Genomic DNA, 17,724 nt, shown 5'->3' with positions numbered 1-17,724 from the left:
CATCGGTTACTAATTCAGGTCAATCGGCATCCTCTCACTAATATCCCATACTTAAATTTATATAGCCTCTACAGTAATCATCTTATATATTTATATAGCCGACCTGTCAGAAATTCTTAAGACGCAGTTCCTCATGGTAAGGGGTAAACCATTATATCGAAAGGAAACGAGTGTGATATAAAATTCTACCCATTAGCTGAGGTAGGCGCAATTATACCGCCTTTGACAGGAACCCCTCCAGTTAAAATGTCGACGATAGGATCTCGGTGGGATAGGCGGAAGGGAGCGGCTAATAGGTAGCCTAGATTGACGTAGTATGTTAAACTTAAAGTTAGAAAAAAGTAGGCTAGTTAGGCTACTCAGCTCGTAAGGCAAAACTAGTTAACACCTCACCTTACAACATTAATTACCTTTGTCATATAAGTATCTAGTCCTTATAATGTTTAGGCTCACTTTACACATAGTTTAGGATTATATGATAACGTACTTCGGTCTCGAAATTTATCTAATCTAAACTTTTTACGATTATAACTACCGCACGGTCTGTTCCGGCTCATTGTTTACTTTTTACTGCCATGCTTGTGACGTCATCAGTCTATATCCGCTGCTATCCGAGACGTTTTTATATAAAAACAGAATATTAAACCTTACCCTTTCTCCACTAGTTTCAATAATGTTTGATTCTGTAATAATAACAATTGAAGAATTTCACTATTGGAAGGTTCCTGGCTGGTTTCTTCCGTTTTGGGACCTCTCTTCTTTTTGGGTTGTGCCGGTGGAATATTGTCATCATCGCTAGTTTCGCTGAGATTATGCACATCTGCTGATACTACGACTTTTTTGGACATTTTAATTAGTTGATTAAGTCGTTGTCCCTCGTAACAATAATTAGGGGAGGGTTGTAGTAATGGTGAGGTGTAACAGGTGTTGCCTGTGTCCTGTCAACTTCAAATATGTCGGTTTGATTCCTGTCAACTCGCACTTCTCTGGTTGCTCCGCCCCGATGGCGTGGTTTGTGCTCTTTTACGACTATCAAGGGGGAGGAGCCAGGGGTGTGTCATAGCAAAACCAGTGGGTCTGAAAGGCTGAAGCCTCTCTCTCTAGAAAGTCCTTATTACACCTCGCGAAGAGATCTATAAAGAAGGTTCTCTCAGACTTCACAACTCTTCCAATAAATGTTATACTGATGTTTAACAGTTATCGTTGATCGAGAAGGTTGTCTCGGAAGTGCAAACTGATACCACGAACCTCTTGATATCGTTTCGTTCCGTGTTCTTGTTCTCAATAGCTTCTATTTGTAAACAGGAACAGTGGAGTAAAAAGAGAAATTCTCGATGCTCCTAGAGATAAGATAGAGACTGATGGACTTATAGGTTAATAATTCGCTAAATCAAGAAAAGATCCTGTTAGGTGAATCTTACACTTCTGGCGCTTCTGGTTTGCGCCGGGATGGAGCTATTAAAACGTATTATAGTCCATCCAGGGACATCCTTCTGACACGAAAAGGATGTTTCCCATCGAACTCATCCATCTTCTCCTGAGCAAAATTCGATTCTAAAAAGATTATGCTGTCTTCATGCGTTTCTATAAAGCATGAGATGCGTTTCTATAAAGCATGCAATAATTATCTCATATCGTGCTCTGCCGTATAAGAATCCTTTATAAAGCTGCACATTTTAGGTAAACATCATTAATCTAGGAAACCTATGTAAGGATGTTAAGAAACTGTAGTCTACTTCGTGTGCATATGACTTGACCATAACCACCGTAGTCTAAAGGATGATTTTCTTTTACATTCTTTCTTTCCTCCGAGGCCGAGGGAGAATGGAAAATTTCTATCTTTGTAATACAATTTAGTGTTAGACGAAGGAGATCCTAACAAGAAGCAAGGATCGAAGAGAATCATTCCAGTTTCCTATTACATGGACATAAAGCTGTAATGAAACGGGTTGCTAAGGTCTTGTAATCTGAAAGACCTGCACCCTCATTGACTTCCTAGTCTATTATGTCTTCCATCTCTTGTTCCAAATGTTGGTAGAGAGGGAGTCACCTAAGGAGAGAGCCTCTCTTCACAAAGAGAAGGACTATTTCTCCAAAACAAACCCTCAGGACAGAGATGAAGTCGCTTAGGCGAACACTAATTCCCTGTCATGAGAAGATTGTTCTAGTTAGAAAACTTCCCACAGCCACAGTCCCTCCTGACATGGGCTACGGTCGCCTGTGCGACATCTTGTGTCCCTGTCAGGAAAACAACTGATCTTTGACAAATCTCAAAATAGGAGAGTCTTTGTGAAATCTATCTCCAAACACAAAGAAGCTTGAGATCCTGGTGCCTGGCGTCTGGCTGACGCTTGGTTGGAGCCTTGGCTCCTCGCATCTGGAAGACGTCTCGCGCCTGGATGACGCCTCTCGTCCGCCGAGCTTCCTGGCTGACGATTCGCGCTTGGCTGACTGCTCACATCTGGAAGACGCCTCGCGCCTGGAAGACGTCTCACACTTAACTGGCGTCCTGGCTGGCGCCTCGTGCTTCGATGACGCTTCACGTCCGGAATGAGTCCTGGCTAGAGTCTCGCGACTGGCTGATTCACCTACGCCTCTGTATGACGCCTCGCGCCGGAAGACGCCTCACATTTAGCTGGCGTCTTCTGTGCGACATCTTGTCTGGTATATGCCTCTCTCGCTCTCGATCTAGACCAAAAATCTTCTTCTACTTGTTTAGAAGACGAAGCTTCATGTCTGAAAGACGCCTCGTTTTTGGCAGGAGAGAGAGGACGAGACTTCTTGATCGGAAGAGAAACGTCCTTCTTACGAGGAGGATGTCTAGCCATAACTCCTACCAAGGAGGCTAGCTTCTCTTGAACAGCCAGTAGGATACTCTTAGAAGCTTCTCCCGCGCCCTCTTCAATGGGAGGGGAGGGAGACCTCGTAGGAGCACGATCCGCTACGTCCATATAGGGGGACATCGACACAACTTCACCTTCTTGATCGAGGAGGGAGCTTCATCAGTGAAGCGCTCTGGCTCGAGTTACAAAGAAAGTTTCTTCCAAAGCCTTTTGCAGGGGATTTGGAAAGATCCGAGTCTTTCCACCCTCGATTAGGTGAAGGAGAAGCAGAAGAAGAGAAACACTCTCGCAGGACGCTTTTTCTGAAGCGGTCCTGAGCAGTCTGTTGCGAGAAAGATAATATCTTGCATCTTCAAGAAAATTCTTCGTCGATGAATCTTCTTTCTCCTTATCCACCAAGACTCTTGATAGGTGCCTCGTCCGAGTTCTCAGAGACTTCTAGCGGACGGGATTCCAGAAGGAAGAGGTCCCCTTACCGAGAAGGACCCTCCTTAGTACTCCAACCAACGAAGATATCTGCTGTAGTCACTTTCCCAGGATCTTCGCAGCTACTCCTTACTTCTCCATATCCGATCTAGAGGAAGGAGGATAGACTTCCGTAATACTTTCCAGGATATAATCCAGTTACTTAGAGATTTTTAAGAACTTTAGAAGGTCTCGAAAGTTCGTCAGAACTTCCCCCTTTTCGATGAGGAATCGGATAACGAAATCACTATTATAGGATACCTTTCCAACGGTTATCCTTGGCAGTCTGGGACGCTACTACAGATCCTGCCGAGGGGACGCCCGACCAGAGGTGATTCTCTGAAACCTCCTTATGGCTTTCGACATTCCTTCTCCTCTGGGTTTGTGAGCTTGGAAGAGGTCTAGGCCTGAGAGCGAGACAGAGCCGATCGGGCGCACCCTCATTATTATAGACGCCTTTCCAATGGCGAACTTGGCAGTCTGGGACGTGCTACAGAACCTGCCGAGGGGACGCCTGACCGGTGGGGATTCTCTATAACCTCCGTAAGGCTTTCGACTTTCCTTCTCCTCTGGGCATGGGAGCTTGGAAGAGGTCTAGGCCTGGGAGCGAGACAGAGCCGATCAGACGCACCCTCCACTGCAAAGGGGAACACTAAAATCACTTCTTACCTTTCAATAGCTCGTATTTTGAGCTACATTCCTTTGTCTTCAAATTGCAATATGAATTTGAAGATTCTGTGAAGTAAGAAGGAGATGAGGATACAACACTACTAGTATTGTTAATGCTCTGACTGCTCGCTAGTACGAGAGCTATAAAAACTTCTAAAGGAAGCGTAACTAATTCTATTTTTTCTGACTTCCTCAAGAAGGAAGTTAGCTTAAACTTCCTCAATGAATTCTAACATTTACTACACGTTATTAATGAATAAATATTAAAATTTCCCTTCTTGCAAACTATGTGAGTGTCTACCGAAAAGTTCGATAGTTACACGTAAACAATTCTTCGACATTTTCGAAGCCAAAGTTATTAAAACAAATTAATATGCGTATGCCAAACCAAAGACCCAGTACTTCCCTACAAAAGATAGCCCAGAAGATTCGATGGCGATGAAATCCAAAAATCAAGTCAGGAGGAACTGCAAACGTTGTTTACATTCCAAGCGACAGAGAAAATATGATAGAAAACGGGAATGGTTCCTAATCCTGCCACCCAGGGCAGGACGGTAGATCACCTGACCTTCCTGCAGCGTGTGCCGCGAAATTTGAATTTCTGTCGGGGACGACGGAGTCTTAGCTATGTATATATCTGCCAGGTAAGTTGATTGTATGAAAATACAATTTATGACAAATTGTTATTTGTTCAGATACATATACAAACCCTTGGCCCTTTAACAATAGGAAGACTCACTTCTTGGTGGGTGGAATCTGAGTTTTATGAACAGACTGGTGTTCGTCCTACCTTGGATTCCCTCCCTGGTCGTAAGAGCAGAGGGAGGGATCCTAGCCTCTGCCCAGCTGATCGAGGTGTGCACCTCATGATCAGTGGTCAGACTTCTGGACCATATTTATAAGAGGGAGGCAAGCGTACCTCTTATAAATATCAAAAGGCAAGAACTAGTTCCTACTTCAAGAGCCAAAATGCAGTCATGGGTTTGTCTCTTGTTGGCTTCAATCCCCCCCTTTTTTGGGGAGTGGTGGATAAACACTTCTATCCCTACTGAAAGGGATAGAAAGGAGCTCGGTTGTGTAGCTTACCTGCATCGGCCTCCTGTTCAGCGTAGTGACGACCGCAGCCCTCTGCCCACAGGTAGAGAAGAACGAAGGAGGAAGAGAAGCCAGTCACACTCTCTTTCACTCGTCCATTCATGCAGACACACAAGGATGCGATGCTGTTCTGTCCGCTCGGGTGCTGGGTAGACTACACAACTTGTTGAGCAGCCACCATGGGTCCCAAGGAAAAAGTGTCCAAGGACCTGTGGGTGATATCCCGAAGGTAGAATGAAGTGAAGGTGGTCTGGTTGGCCCAAAACCCTGCCTTCAGAACCTGCGCCAGGGAGAAGTTCTTGGGGAACGCAAGGGTTGGACCAATACCTCTGACTTCGTGGGCTCTCGGATGAAGGTTACGGGTGTTGTCACTACCAGCTGTGTCGTACACCCTCCTGATCACCTCACGCAGCCAGAAAGAAACTTCTTTCTTGGTAACCCCGGTACTAATGAAGAGGCATCGACACTCAGGCCTGAGGTGTCAAGTTCTCTTCAGATAGCGCCGTAGCGCCCTCACAGGACAAAGCAGCATCTCATCCGCATCATTATCGGTGAAATCATTCAGGGAGGGGATCGTGAAGGACTCGAACCTGTCGTCAGGGACCGAAGGATTCTGAGTCTTCGCTACGAAGTTCGGGACGAAATCGAGCGTCACGGATCCCCATCCTCGATGTCGAAGGAAAGACCATGAAGTTCCCCTACTCTCTTCGCCGATGCCAGGGCCAGCAGGAAGAGGGTCTTGAGGGTCAGATCCCTGTCTGACGACTCTCGGAGTGGCTCGAAGGGTCTGCGAGTCAAACTCCTAAGGACGAGAGTCACATCCCACCCCGGGGGGCCTGAGTTCCCTGGGTGGGCAAGACCTCTCGAAGCTCTTCATCAGGAGGGAGTTCTCGAAAGAAGAGGAGATGTCCACACCTCGCAGTTTAAGGACTAGGGCCAGGGCAGCTCTGTATCCTTTAACTGCAGAGTCGGAGAGGAGCTTCTCTCGGCGAAGGAAGACGAGGAAATCCGCTACCTGCTGAAGAGTGGCTCTAAGAGGAGAGAGACCCCGTCCACGTCACCAACCACAGAAGACGGACCACTTACCCTGGTAGACAGCTGCAGAGGACTATCTGAGGTATCCAGCCATCTCTGTTGCTGCGCTGCGAGAAAAGCCTCTCGCTCGCAAGAGATGGTGGACAACAGCCAGCCGTGAAGACACAGGGACTCGACGGACTGGTGGTACCATTCTATGTGTGGCTGGCACAGGAGGTTGTGCCAGGGGGGAATCTCTCTCGGAGCTTCGGCAAGCAGAGCCAGCAGGTCCGGGTACCAAACAGCCTGAGGCGCCGTTTGGGCGCCACCAGAATCATCCGAAGGTTCGAGGTGATCAGCGCCCTGCTGATCACTTTGCGAATAAGACAGAACGGGGGAAAGGCATACGCGAAGAGGTTGTCCCACGGATGTTGAAGAGCGTCCTCTGCAGCTGCCCATGGGTCCGGCACAACCGAGTAGAAAACCTGGAGTTTTCTGTTGTGCCAGGTGGCGAACAGATCCACGACTGGACGCCCACCACAGGTTGAAGAGCCTTTCCGCCACATCGGGATGAATTGGGGAACCCATATTTGGTTTACCTATTCACCTGATCACGTCGGCTGAGCTTGTCGGCTACCACATTCCCCTTGCCTGGAATGTAGCAGGCTGACAGCTCTACTGAGTGTGCCACGGCCCACTCGTGCATCTGCAACGTCAACTGGTGCAGCAGGAGGGACACTAGGCCCCCTTGCTTGTTGACGTACGCCACTACTGTGGTCTTGTCGCTCATCAACACCACTGAGTGTCCCACCAGACGGTCCCGGAACTCTTGGAAAGCGAGGAACGCTGTCTTGAGCTCCAGGACTTTGATGTGAAGGTGCTTGTCGCGATGGTCCCACACAAATGCAGTCAGCAACTCCTCCAAATGTGCATCCCATCACTCGGTCGATGCGTCTGAGAACAGCAACATCTCAGGGGTGGGGAGTGCGAAGAGGCACTCCTCTTACGAGGTTCCCATCGTCCAGCCACCAGGCTAAGTCCTGCCTCACCTCCTCCGTGAGGGACACGAGGAAGAAGGGATGGTCCCTTGCCTGTGACCAACACTCCTTTAGTCTCCACTGAAGAGACCGCAGGTGAAGACGCCCGTGAGGGACTAGCTTCTCGAGAGACAACAGGTGACCGATCACGACCTGCCACTGCTGAGCTGGTTGCTCCTGTAGAGACAGGAACTGTCTTGCTGCTTCCTTGAACCTGCTGATCCGCGAATCTGCGGGGAAGACTCGCCCTGCTACCGTGTCGATCAGCATGCCCAGGTACTTCATCCTCTGCTTAGGCTCGAGGTCTGACTTCTCGTAATTCACTACGATCCCCAGATCGCGGCACAATTCGAGAAGTCAATCTCTGTCCTGCAGCAACTGCGAGCGGGAGCTCGCCAGGACTAACCAATCGTCGAGATACCTCAAGAGACGTATCCCTACCGAGTGGGCTCAAGCCGACACCAGCATGAACACTCACATGAACACCTGTGGGGCGGTTGAGAGACCGAAACAAAGTGCCCTGAATTGGTACACCGTCCCGTCAAGGATGAAACGGAGGTACTTCCTGGAGGATTGATGGATGGGTATCTGGAAATACGCGTCCCTCAGATCCACCAAAAGCATGAAGTCGTTCTCCCTGATGGAGTCGAGCACTGAACGTGCTGTTTCCATTGTGAACCGAGTCTGGCGAACGAATCGGTTCAAGGGAGAAATCTATCACCGGGCGTTAGCCCCCCCAAGGACTTCTCCACCAGGAAGGGTAGGCTGCAGAAGCCCGGCAACTGATCCTGTACGATCTCCACAGCAACAATTTGATCCCAGCATGTCTTCTACTTCATGCCAAAGCGTCACGTCCTTGGTCGAGCCAGGATCGTAGGTTTGCAGATGGACCGGGTTGGAGGTGAGGGGTGGCCGAGACTCAAAGGGTAGTAGATATCCCTCCCGAAGGACGTTTACTATCCAGGTCTCCGCACCGTAGCGCTGCCATGTTGCTCAATGGCTCGCCAGGCACCCCCCCACTTCCGGCAGCAGGTGAGGGGGAACGCCGTCCCTAGCGTTTCCCTCCTCTCTTTGACGACTTCTTCCCAGATCCTCCTCGAGAGAAGGACTGGGAGGAGGGCTGGTTGCGGTCACTCCTTACAGCAGAAGTCGAAGGCAGATTCTTTCCTCTAGGCTTCGATGAGGCGACCGTCTTAACCGCAAAGGAAGAGCTAGCTAAGCTCTTGGGCTTAGCCGCAGTCGTCCGAGGTTGCCCAGCCACCTTGGAGACTGCCAGGTGGACAAGACGGTTACTGTCGTCAGTGCGCCGCTGTTCCACCGCAGCGTCCACCATCTCCCTGGATAAGAGAGAGGAGAGGAACTCCGCACCGGTCCGTTGCGAAGACCCAGAGCTGCCTCACGCCCAGCCGCCCTGGTCACTCGGGTGAGAACAGCGTCTCTACGCCGGAGAACCAGGTTGGCCCACAGGTTAGCCGTCTGGTGGGCCAGGTTAGGGCGAGGGGCCCTACCTCCAGATTGGCACAGTCTCACAAAAGCTGGGTCCCCCTTCAGGAGTGATGTTCCCTAAGGAGGCCGCGGCTTTCGACACTGAGGGACCACTGGTCGATCCAGGAGACTCCTTGGAATGCTGCCATTGTGGTAGATTCCAAGGCAAGTGCCTCTTGCTGCGAGAACCAAAGGTTCTTCGACAGGAGCTGCGGCAGAGACACCCCCGGAGTTAGCCTAGCTAGTTCCGGGTTAACCTGTTTGGGCGGCAGAGGGTCCTCTGAAGGCACGTAGAAGCGCCTCTGTCACGGTAGAGGTAGAGGAAGGAGCTTGGCAGACCTACCGGACCAAAGCAAACCCTCCTGTCCGGAGACTAGAGCGTCCACTTGGCTCAGCACGCTGTCAGCCAAGGCCGATCGCGGCAGACCCACCGTCGTCCTGGGTTCCTTCTTAGGTCCCCAGAACGACTCCATGCCCGATGTGGGCTCGGAAGGTGGGAGCGGCGATCCTTCCCCATGTCGTTGTCCTGACGAATCAGCATAATTACCTCCGCGAACGACCTCTGGATCTCAGGAGTGACTGCATCCTGTGGAGACAGACCATCAAGCCCGTCCAGCGAGAATGCCTCCGAGACCCTCCTCCTTCCACAGGAGGAACCCCGACAGACCCCTCCTGGTCTCCTCCTGCCACTTGCACATACGATCTGGTTGGTCCGAGGACCGTGCCAGGTTCGTAGGGCGTCGTGGCAGGATCGCAAGGAGCGCGCCCCTCGCGATCACTCCTGATCACCTTGCTCTTCCCGGTGAAGCCCGAGGATGTTGAAGGGATCGGAGAGGCAGACCTGACGCTCCCCCTGCACCCACTGGCAGAACCGGTGTGCTGAGGGGGCTGCAGGCAATCACCAACCTGCGGTGGCAATCGAGCTGCAGGCCTGGTTGAGCGGCTGGACCGAGAACAGCGGCGACGGTCCAGAACGTCAGAAGAGCTGCTGCTGGTCCCCCTCTCCGCCCAGTCCCGTTAGGAGCGGCGGTCAGGGGACCTGCATAGTCCGCTGTCATGGTGGGAGCGAGGCCTGGTTCAGGCGACCACTTCCTTGCCTCAGCCTGTGAGCGGTCTGGGACCGTCGCGTCAACCCTGGGTACCAGCGTATCGCAGCGAGAGCGATCGCTGGTCTGGTGAGAGTCACCTGAGCGACCCCCGCCAGTCTTCCGCTCCGTGCCTGGATCCTGGCGCCAAGCGGTCACCTGCAGGTGATCGTACACTCGGTGACTCTCGCGAACGAGAGGCCGAGACGGTACCTGACATCGAGGCAGAACATCTGGCGCCAGGCGAAGAGGTACCGGTGTTAGCTGGCACTCCTCCGGTCCCCGTCTTCTCTTCCTTACGGAAGAAGAGACGGGCCCCGTTCCCGAAGGAACAGGAGGACCGGCAGAAGTCCCAACCGTCCCACCGGAGTGGGACGGACTCTTAGAAGTCTCAGAGCGAACCTTCTTAGGGGGGAGGAGGCGACCTTCTTCTTCTTCGGCTGTGGGGTCTTAGAAGTTGAAGGGGAAGCGGCGGCAGACAACGAAGACGACGATGAAGACGATGACGACACCTTCCTCCTCTTCTTCTTCTTCTTCGTCAGCTTCCTCAGCACTACCGTCAGGTCTTCCATCTAGGACGGAGCCGGGGCAGTTGCCGAAGCAACAGGGCTTGACTGCACCTGTCCAGAAGGACCTGGGGTGGGAGCAGCAACACCACGGGCAGGAACAACGGCGGCAGGACTGGTAACGGGACTGGAGCGGCAGCATACTCAGGAACAGGAGGCGGGGCAGCAACCGGCAGCATCCTCTGCACAGGAGGCAGGTCCAGAGGAGAGCTCTTGGGACACCGGAAGTCCGGGGCTGCAGCAGGAACGGCAAAACCAGGTGGCGGCGTCACAGCGGGCATCGAAACCTCCAGCAGCGGCGCCTACACAGCAGCTGTTGGGGTCACCGTGGCTATGTGCTGAGTGTACACCAGGTGCGGCGGAGCAGCGTAGCCCGGCGTGGTAGTCGTGGTGGTTGGCCCGTGTGTTACCGGCAAGTGACTCAGCAGCCCCTGGACCGTCGGTGTCCCTCGCAGCCCCAGCGAGTACCAGGCCCATCCGAGATCGTCCCCCGTGGCAAGCAGGTCTGAGGAAGGAAAAGTCGGGCGAGTTAGTGGGGGGGTCTCCCCTCGCCCAGGGGGGGACAGGTCCCACCCTGAGCGAACGGAGGACCCCGAGTACAACTGGATGTCAGGGAATCTCGCCCCATTCCCCTCCACGCTCGACTGATCGAGAGAGGAGAAGGAGTGAGAAACCTCCCCCGAAGAGGAAGGAGCCATACGAGGGAGCTGGGATGGAGGGAGAAAAGAAGAAGACATGTCCATAACCAAGGGCGTAGCCGGAGAACCCTCCGACAACTCCTTGGCCGGCTTACGCGGCTTCTTCCTCCCCCCATAGCGCTCCCACTGCTCCTCCGACCAAAAAATACAAGTACAGTGGTACCTTGAGATACGAAATTAATAATCCGTTCCGAGACGGCCTTCGCATCAAGAGTTTTTCGTATCTTTTGGAACACATTTTACATGTAAAATGGCTAATTCGTTCCAAGCCCTCCAAAAACACCCCAGTAAATTATATTTCCAGGCCTAAAACATATGTTCTAGGGTTACGACGGAAGAAATATGACTCCAAAAAGGCAAAATACTGTACATACTTGAGTATTATTCAACTGCATATAATGTTCAACCCCCATTTTTACTGCATATATTAGGACTTTGGCATATGTCCCTTAGCAATAAGCCTAGCCTATGTTAGCTACTGTAGCCTAGTCTATGATTCTGACATCTAAACCTAAGAGCTAAAAGCTTAGAATATGCCAATAAAATGTATAAATAATCAGTATGTACTCATTTCAAATAATTATTAATTAATCATTAACTATAATACACAAACAAACAAAAAACAAACCTTCCAATCGTTTGTTTACATTCAGATCTTACCCGTCTTACGAGTATGGAATGAGCGCCAAACAATCATTTTTCCTAGCACACAGTAAGCCATAAACTGTCATTAGTATCTCTCTTCAACTAATGAAACCACCAAACAGTATAATAACCATTCATTTCTATTCTTTATTCTATCTTTACCTAATGTTTTTTTTTATTAAATGTATTGTATGAATACTAAGTTTTTCAATTTACAGCAACCTTTTACCAATAGAATACTTAAAGCACAAGGGGTAGATGCTGACCAATAGGAGAGCAGGACCTTATGGGGTGACTAGCATCAGGAACCAATGGGAGAGCGGGAGGATGGTGGCGAGTTTACTCAGTTGGCGGCGCGGGAGTTTTAAAATTGTTCTCGGTGGTCCGGGCGAATCTCGGGACTTTATAGCAACAACCTTTCGTATCTTGAAAACTTTTCGTATGTAGAGCAGTAAAATTTTTCGTATTGGCTTTCGTAACTTGGATTTTTCGTAAGTTGAGCCTTTCGTATCTCGAGGTACTACTGTATCACATGTCTCAGCGTGAGAGCATTCTCGCCCTCTACACCGAGTACAAAAATCATGAGGATCAACCTCAACAGATGATCGGAAGGCCCCACACTTACAGCCCTCCACACCAGGGCACAACCTGCGGCTAATGGGGGGGCGAGGGGGTCTTTCCGGCTCTTGGGAATCCATCATTTGCAATATTCACTGAGAATGAAATACAAAACACAGATACGTACTTACGCAGGCTTTGTACATTCACACTGAGTAAAAGAGAAAGCTCCTCGCAGTCGGGCTGACCGCCAACTGCCGGACAAGTAGTTAACTACCGAACCCCCTTGTTCGAAGCTTAAGACCGGTTCAGCTGCCGCTAAGTACCTTCCTATTGTTAAAGGACTGAGGGTCTGTATACGTATCGGAAAAAGTTTTCGGTTTTGTTAAACTAAAGGCATTCTTACACAAATCAAAATTTTTCTCATCAAACCCACCAATCATATGGAACCCCCATATACAATATGACAAATTTTCTAAGACAATTTGTATTTTTCATAGCTACAAACCTAAGGTCTTAACAATAGGATAATTTCTAGCACCTAGCTGGATCCGGTTAAATCACAGACGAAAGCAAGGAATCTTGTGAGATCTGGCAACGTGTGCGTGTATCGGGTGAAGAGTGGTCAAGGACCACTCACCCACACCACACCGAGAGTTGTGGTTGACCTCTCTCAGCCTTTACCCAGTGGAAGTTATTTTATAGTAAGAGGGAGCTTCGTAGAGTTTCTACTCTTCATTCGTGGAAGAGTTTTTCTTCTCTTCCCAATGCTTCATCTCCTGCCGCTGTCACACCCCATGCTAGTGTTGTGCCTTTATCCCCTTCCTTTTCTTCCATCGATTCGTCGCTGGAATCATTGGAAGGCCCTCAGGCTAATTTATGTATTGTCGCCCTCTCTTCCTCGAGAGTTATTTTGATTCCCGAGAGGGAGGAGGCTTTTTCATCAGTTTCTTTAATTTCAGATTCAGAGGCGTCCAAAATGGCAGTGCTCTGGGGGATGCTTGGGCTACAGGGTCCACCCTCCTTGGAGGGTTTGCTGACGCACTTCTTGGATTCTCACTACACCCCTCCTCATGCTGTCCAGGCCTTCCCCCTCCTCCTGGCCTCATCTTCGTTGGTAGCCATGGTCAGCCATATTGTGTTGCTCTGCCAGTGATCATTGCCGCTTTTTCAATTCAGAGGGAAGCCGGGGCGGGTCTGGTACGCATTGCCCGCGAATACGGGATGGGGGGGGCACTGTAGTACATACAATATTACTGGATACAGTGAAGTAATGTATAACTTTTTAAAAGATTTATGGAAAAGATACATTACTTTTTCTTCTTTGCTTAACTTAATTTTTGTCCCTATGCCATCTACGTAGCAGCAGCATCAGATTGTCTGAGAACCATATTGGAGAATCCCAAGGTAAAGGAAAATCTGTTGGAGATAGTGTAACAGGAAGTTCATTCCAGCCAGAGCACCATGGTTTGGTGCTATATGGGAAAGGCTAATAGGACTTCTGAAGTCATGCCTAAGAAAGATCATAGGCCAGGCCTTATTCAGTTTTGAAGAACTGACTTGTGTATTAGTAGAGCTGGAAGGGATCATCAATGATAGACCATTACGTTACACACCTGGGGACTTGAAACAGCAAGAAATTTTGACCCCTAACCATTTGATTCTTGGAAGAAAGGTTATTTCCTTCCCAAGAGAAGTAGTAAATTGGGAGGAGATCTCTGGTAACCCTACCTATGGACAGAGGGAGTCCATCGAGAAATGATAGGGATGTGTTTCCTATAATGTTCTTTGGATGAGAATAGCGCAAGGGAGACTGTGTTAATGTCAGATCTTAAACCATCCGAGCTGGGATTAAGAAATTGTCATTCCTGATAACGAATCCATCATACACGCTTACAATAAGTTAATATCATTTATGTACTCACTGGTACAGGTACTCCTTGTTTAATGACAGGGTTCCGTTCCAGCGATGTCGTTAAATGCGTTATTCTCTTTATTTCGACTGATAGCATTAATTTTCAGTCACATATAATATACACAGAACTAGTTCCCGACATAGCCTACTACTTGTTTGTTTATTTGTATGGTGCTTTTACGTTGCATGGAACCAGTGGTTATTCAGCAACGGGACCGACGGCTTTACATGACTTCCGAACCACATCGAGAGTGAACTTCTATCACCAGAGCCTACTACTTGGCAAAGTTCTGACAATGCATTTTAACATCTTATTACTCATATATTTTAACTTCATCATTTTATAGCATCATAATGTATAATTTTCTTTAAAATAGTGTACTTCATTTAACACATTTAGCCTACATTCTCGAGTTGGCCTACTAGTAAGTCAATACAATACTAAATCAACACAGTGCTAAACTCTTCTCAGAATCTGCACATGATTTAGCAGGGACTTTCATATTCTAAATTTGGTATTTCATAATTACTGCTATTAGTTTCTTCGTCATTTATTTTTATTGTAGAGGTAGTGAGATGAAAAAAATAATTAATAAATTTCGGCAATCACGAGGCATTTGAATGTCTCCATCAAAACATAAAGCACCACACCATCTATTGAGGAAAGTGAACACTAAACTATTTGCTAATGGGATAAGCATTTTCCAGCATTGATAAAGATTTATGCTTGCACTTTTTACCTCTAGTATCATCTGACCTCATGGGTGACATATCAAATATGTATGTAAATACACAGTTGTGTAAAAAATTATCAAACTGTATTACATGTAAGTCTTTCAAGCATACTAAGACTAAGAGTAAAGAATTCTTGCATGCCAAATGTCTCATTGTTGTGATTAAAAAGATTGACTTGGTAGAGGCTTCTCAAGTGGAATATTTAAAATACATATATTTTCAAGTTAATATAAAAAACATATTTGACTTCACACATTTTCTTTTCGTTACTAAGAATTCACAAATTTTCTTTTCATTACTAAGAATTCACATGTTTTCTTTTCATTAATAAGAATTATTCTCACAAAAACAAAGGACATATGGCATAATTTTTGCTGTCTTGAAGTTGTAAACAAACGTGGCGCCGCCTGTTCGGCCGCGCAACGAACTACTAATGGCGGCTAAATCAAGCCAACCTGTGGAGTTCCCAGACCATAAGCTAACTTCAACAGTAGGGACGATTCATTTCAAATAAAAGGGATTTAAAGCTTGAGGTAACAGCAAAAAACTGTCCTATGCTAGCCATGCACCAACAACAAAATTAAATCTATGCCTTGGTGCAGCTGAGGTCATTGACATTCATCCAGTATATAGAAAAATGTAGAAATTATAGAAAAACTGAAATATAAAAATGGGATTAAAACATGCAAAGGGCCTGCATGTAAATTCCACCAACTTACCTGAGCCCTTTGATATTTTCTAATGTAGTGGAATCATGTATGGAATTTCACAAGACAGACTATGATTAAATGATGGGTTGGGGTGAAACAAATCTTCAGCAACAAAATATTTCCTATAACCTCTCAACACCAGCTTGTTAAATTGACATTAATCTTATGTACTCAGTACAATCTACACCACAATTACACTTATTTTAATTTTAAATATTATTACAAAAACTTATATAAAATTTAAAATTGATATTATAAAAAAACTCCTCTAATCTTACCTTTCCTTTCTCATCATTGTGATACACATCAATTAAATTAATGACATTCTTGTGCCTCAGATTCCTTAACAGACGTATTTCTCTTCTTACATTTTGGTCTCCATTTGGAATTCTTCTAAGTGTTTTCTTCTTCATAATCTTCACAGCTCGACGCTGGAGGGTGTCTTTATCTAGGCATTCTTTAACTTTGCCATAACTTCCTTCCCCAAGCTTATCACCCAAAACATACTTCCCAATCAACTAAAATAAAATAAAATTACAATTAACATATTCTACATATGTATACAGTAACTTCAAAACATGCATTAGTTTTCCATAGAGGAAGACAATCAAAATATACAAAATGACAATTTTTTTATTAATTTGTATTTTTCACAGCTAACAAACATTAAGTCTTAGAATTTGAATAAATCTTCTGGTGCCAGCTGGAAACCAGTTAAAAACAATTAAAATCTGTAAATGCAAGAAATCTGTGGTATCTGGCATCTGATACATAGCTGAGGTGGGAGCGAGACAGAGACCACGCTCAAACCTAGTGACACATTTAGTCTCTCTTCAACCGCCTTGGAGACATTCACTTTTGATCTCCTCCTCCCAAGCCAGGTTTTGACCTAAGCCCATGATTTCCTTCTCTGTTGTATCGTGGACTCCTCTATCCAGCCTACGAAGTCCCACGTGTCAACGTATATGTCCCGGCCTTCCAGGGTTCCCGTGCCTTACAGGGTTCCCGTGTTCACGCTTCCTGACTTCCTCTGTGACAGATACAACTCGCAGTAGATGTGCTTCCAGGCCTGTTCCTACTACTTCGTCATCAGCTGATTTAATGTATAATAACGTTGTCCTGTCTCTCAGGGGTAATATTGCCTCTTCAGGGAGAGAGGAGTCAGAACCATCTTGTTCCTTTCTTAGCAAGTTTGTATTTTGAAAAATTGTTTTGGATATATTGAAATATTTGTGTATGTTAAGACATTCCAATTTGTGTATGTTAAGACATTCCAATATGCTTTATTTCTTCTTCAATGATATATACAGTGGTCCTCCCGTATTCGCGGGGGATGCGTACCAGACCCCCCATGAATAGTTAGAACCCGACGAATAGTTGGAACCCCTATAAAAATGCTTAAAACCTCCTATTTTGGTAGTTAAAACTCAAGAAAAGCCCACTAAAAATTTTTATACCTGTTTTTTTAATTAGTTATATCACAAAAAGTGCATTTTTATGATGAAATTAATAAAAACCAGGAATATGTGAATATTTCTCATAGAAAAATACCGCAACTAGGAGAATTTTCCGCAAATAATAAGGGGAAACATTCCAGATAGAAATCTGCGAATGTGTGAGTCTGCGAATCCAGAGAACGCGAATCCAGAGAACACGAATACAGGGGGTCCACTGTATTTACTTACTTATGCTGCTTGGTAGGCTTTAGTGTGGAGTTTTTCCTCTCATTATATCATTGTTGTTTTTTCTTTAACATCTAGGTGTGCATTGAATTATGCTCTTTCTTTTTAGACATAATATTTAGCTTCAACTGCACAATTTCTGGGAACATGGTAATGTTTTAACCTTTCAGATTTGAGTGGTCAGGACATTTGAGACATTATGGGTTCGTGTTGCAGTCAAGGCTTATGTGCGAGGATTCATCTTACTTAACATAGCAAGTTTTCCTCCACTTCCTCATAGCATTCCACTTAGGAAACAAATTCAATTACTTCAAGGATATATATAGTAGTAACTTTTCAGTTTACAGAACTGGAAAACCATCTAATATGAGACAGCAACTAATGAGGCTATAAACAATTATTTGAAGAAACAATCGTAAGAAGTGCCCACACCAAGCTTAAATTTTTAATCAAAAACATTAATTCATGGGGTAGCCATTTCATATAGAAAAATACAGTTTTTTAGATTATGAAACATCAAAT

The 17,724-nt window shown here is 46.8% G+C and overlaps 1 protein-coding gene across 3 annotated transcripts in view; it reads right to left on the bottom strand.

Moving 5' to 3' along the window:
• Nucleotides 1-17,724, bottom strand: part of LOC135217145 (serine/threonine-protein kinase STK11-like) — an 85,242-nt gene that overhangs the window by 8,318 nt on the left and 59,200 nt on the right. For all 3 annotated transcript variants that reach the window (XM_064252853.1, XM_064252856.1, XM_064252855.1), the window contains exon 3: nucleotides 15,799-16,038. In XM_064252853.1, coding sequence (XP_064108923.1) covers nucleotides 15,799-16,038 — 240 coding nt within the window. The remainder of the gene's footprint in view (nucleotides 1-15,798; nucleotides 16,039-17,724) is intronic.

Source organism: Macrobrachium nipponense, chromosome 7 (genome assembly GCF_015104395.2).
Source record: "Macrobrachium nipponense isolate FS-2020 chromosome 7, ASM1510439v2, whole genome shotgun sequence".
Classification (NCBI taxonomy): domain Eukaryota; kingdom Metazoa; phylum Arthropoda; class Malacostraca; order Decapoda; family Palaemonidae; genus Macrobrachium; species Macrobrachium nipponense.
The sequence above is the reverse complement of the archived record's forward strand: the minus strand, read 5'-3'. Positions and strand labels throughout refer to the sequence as shown.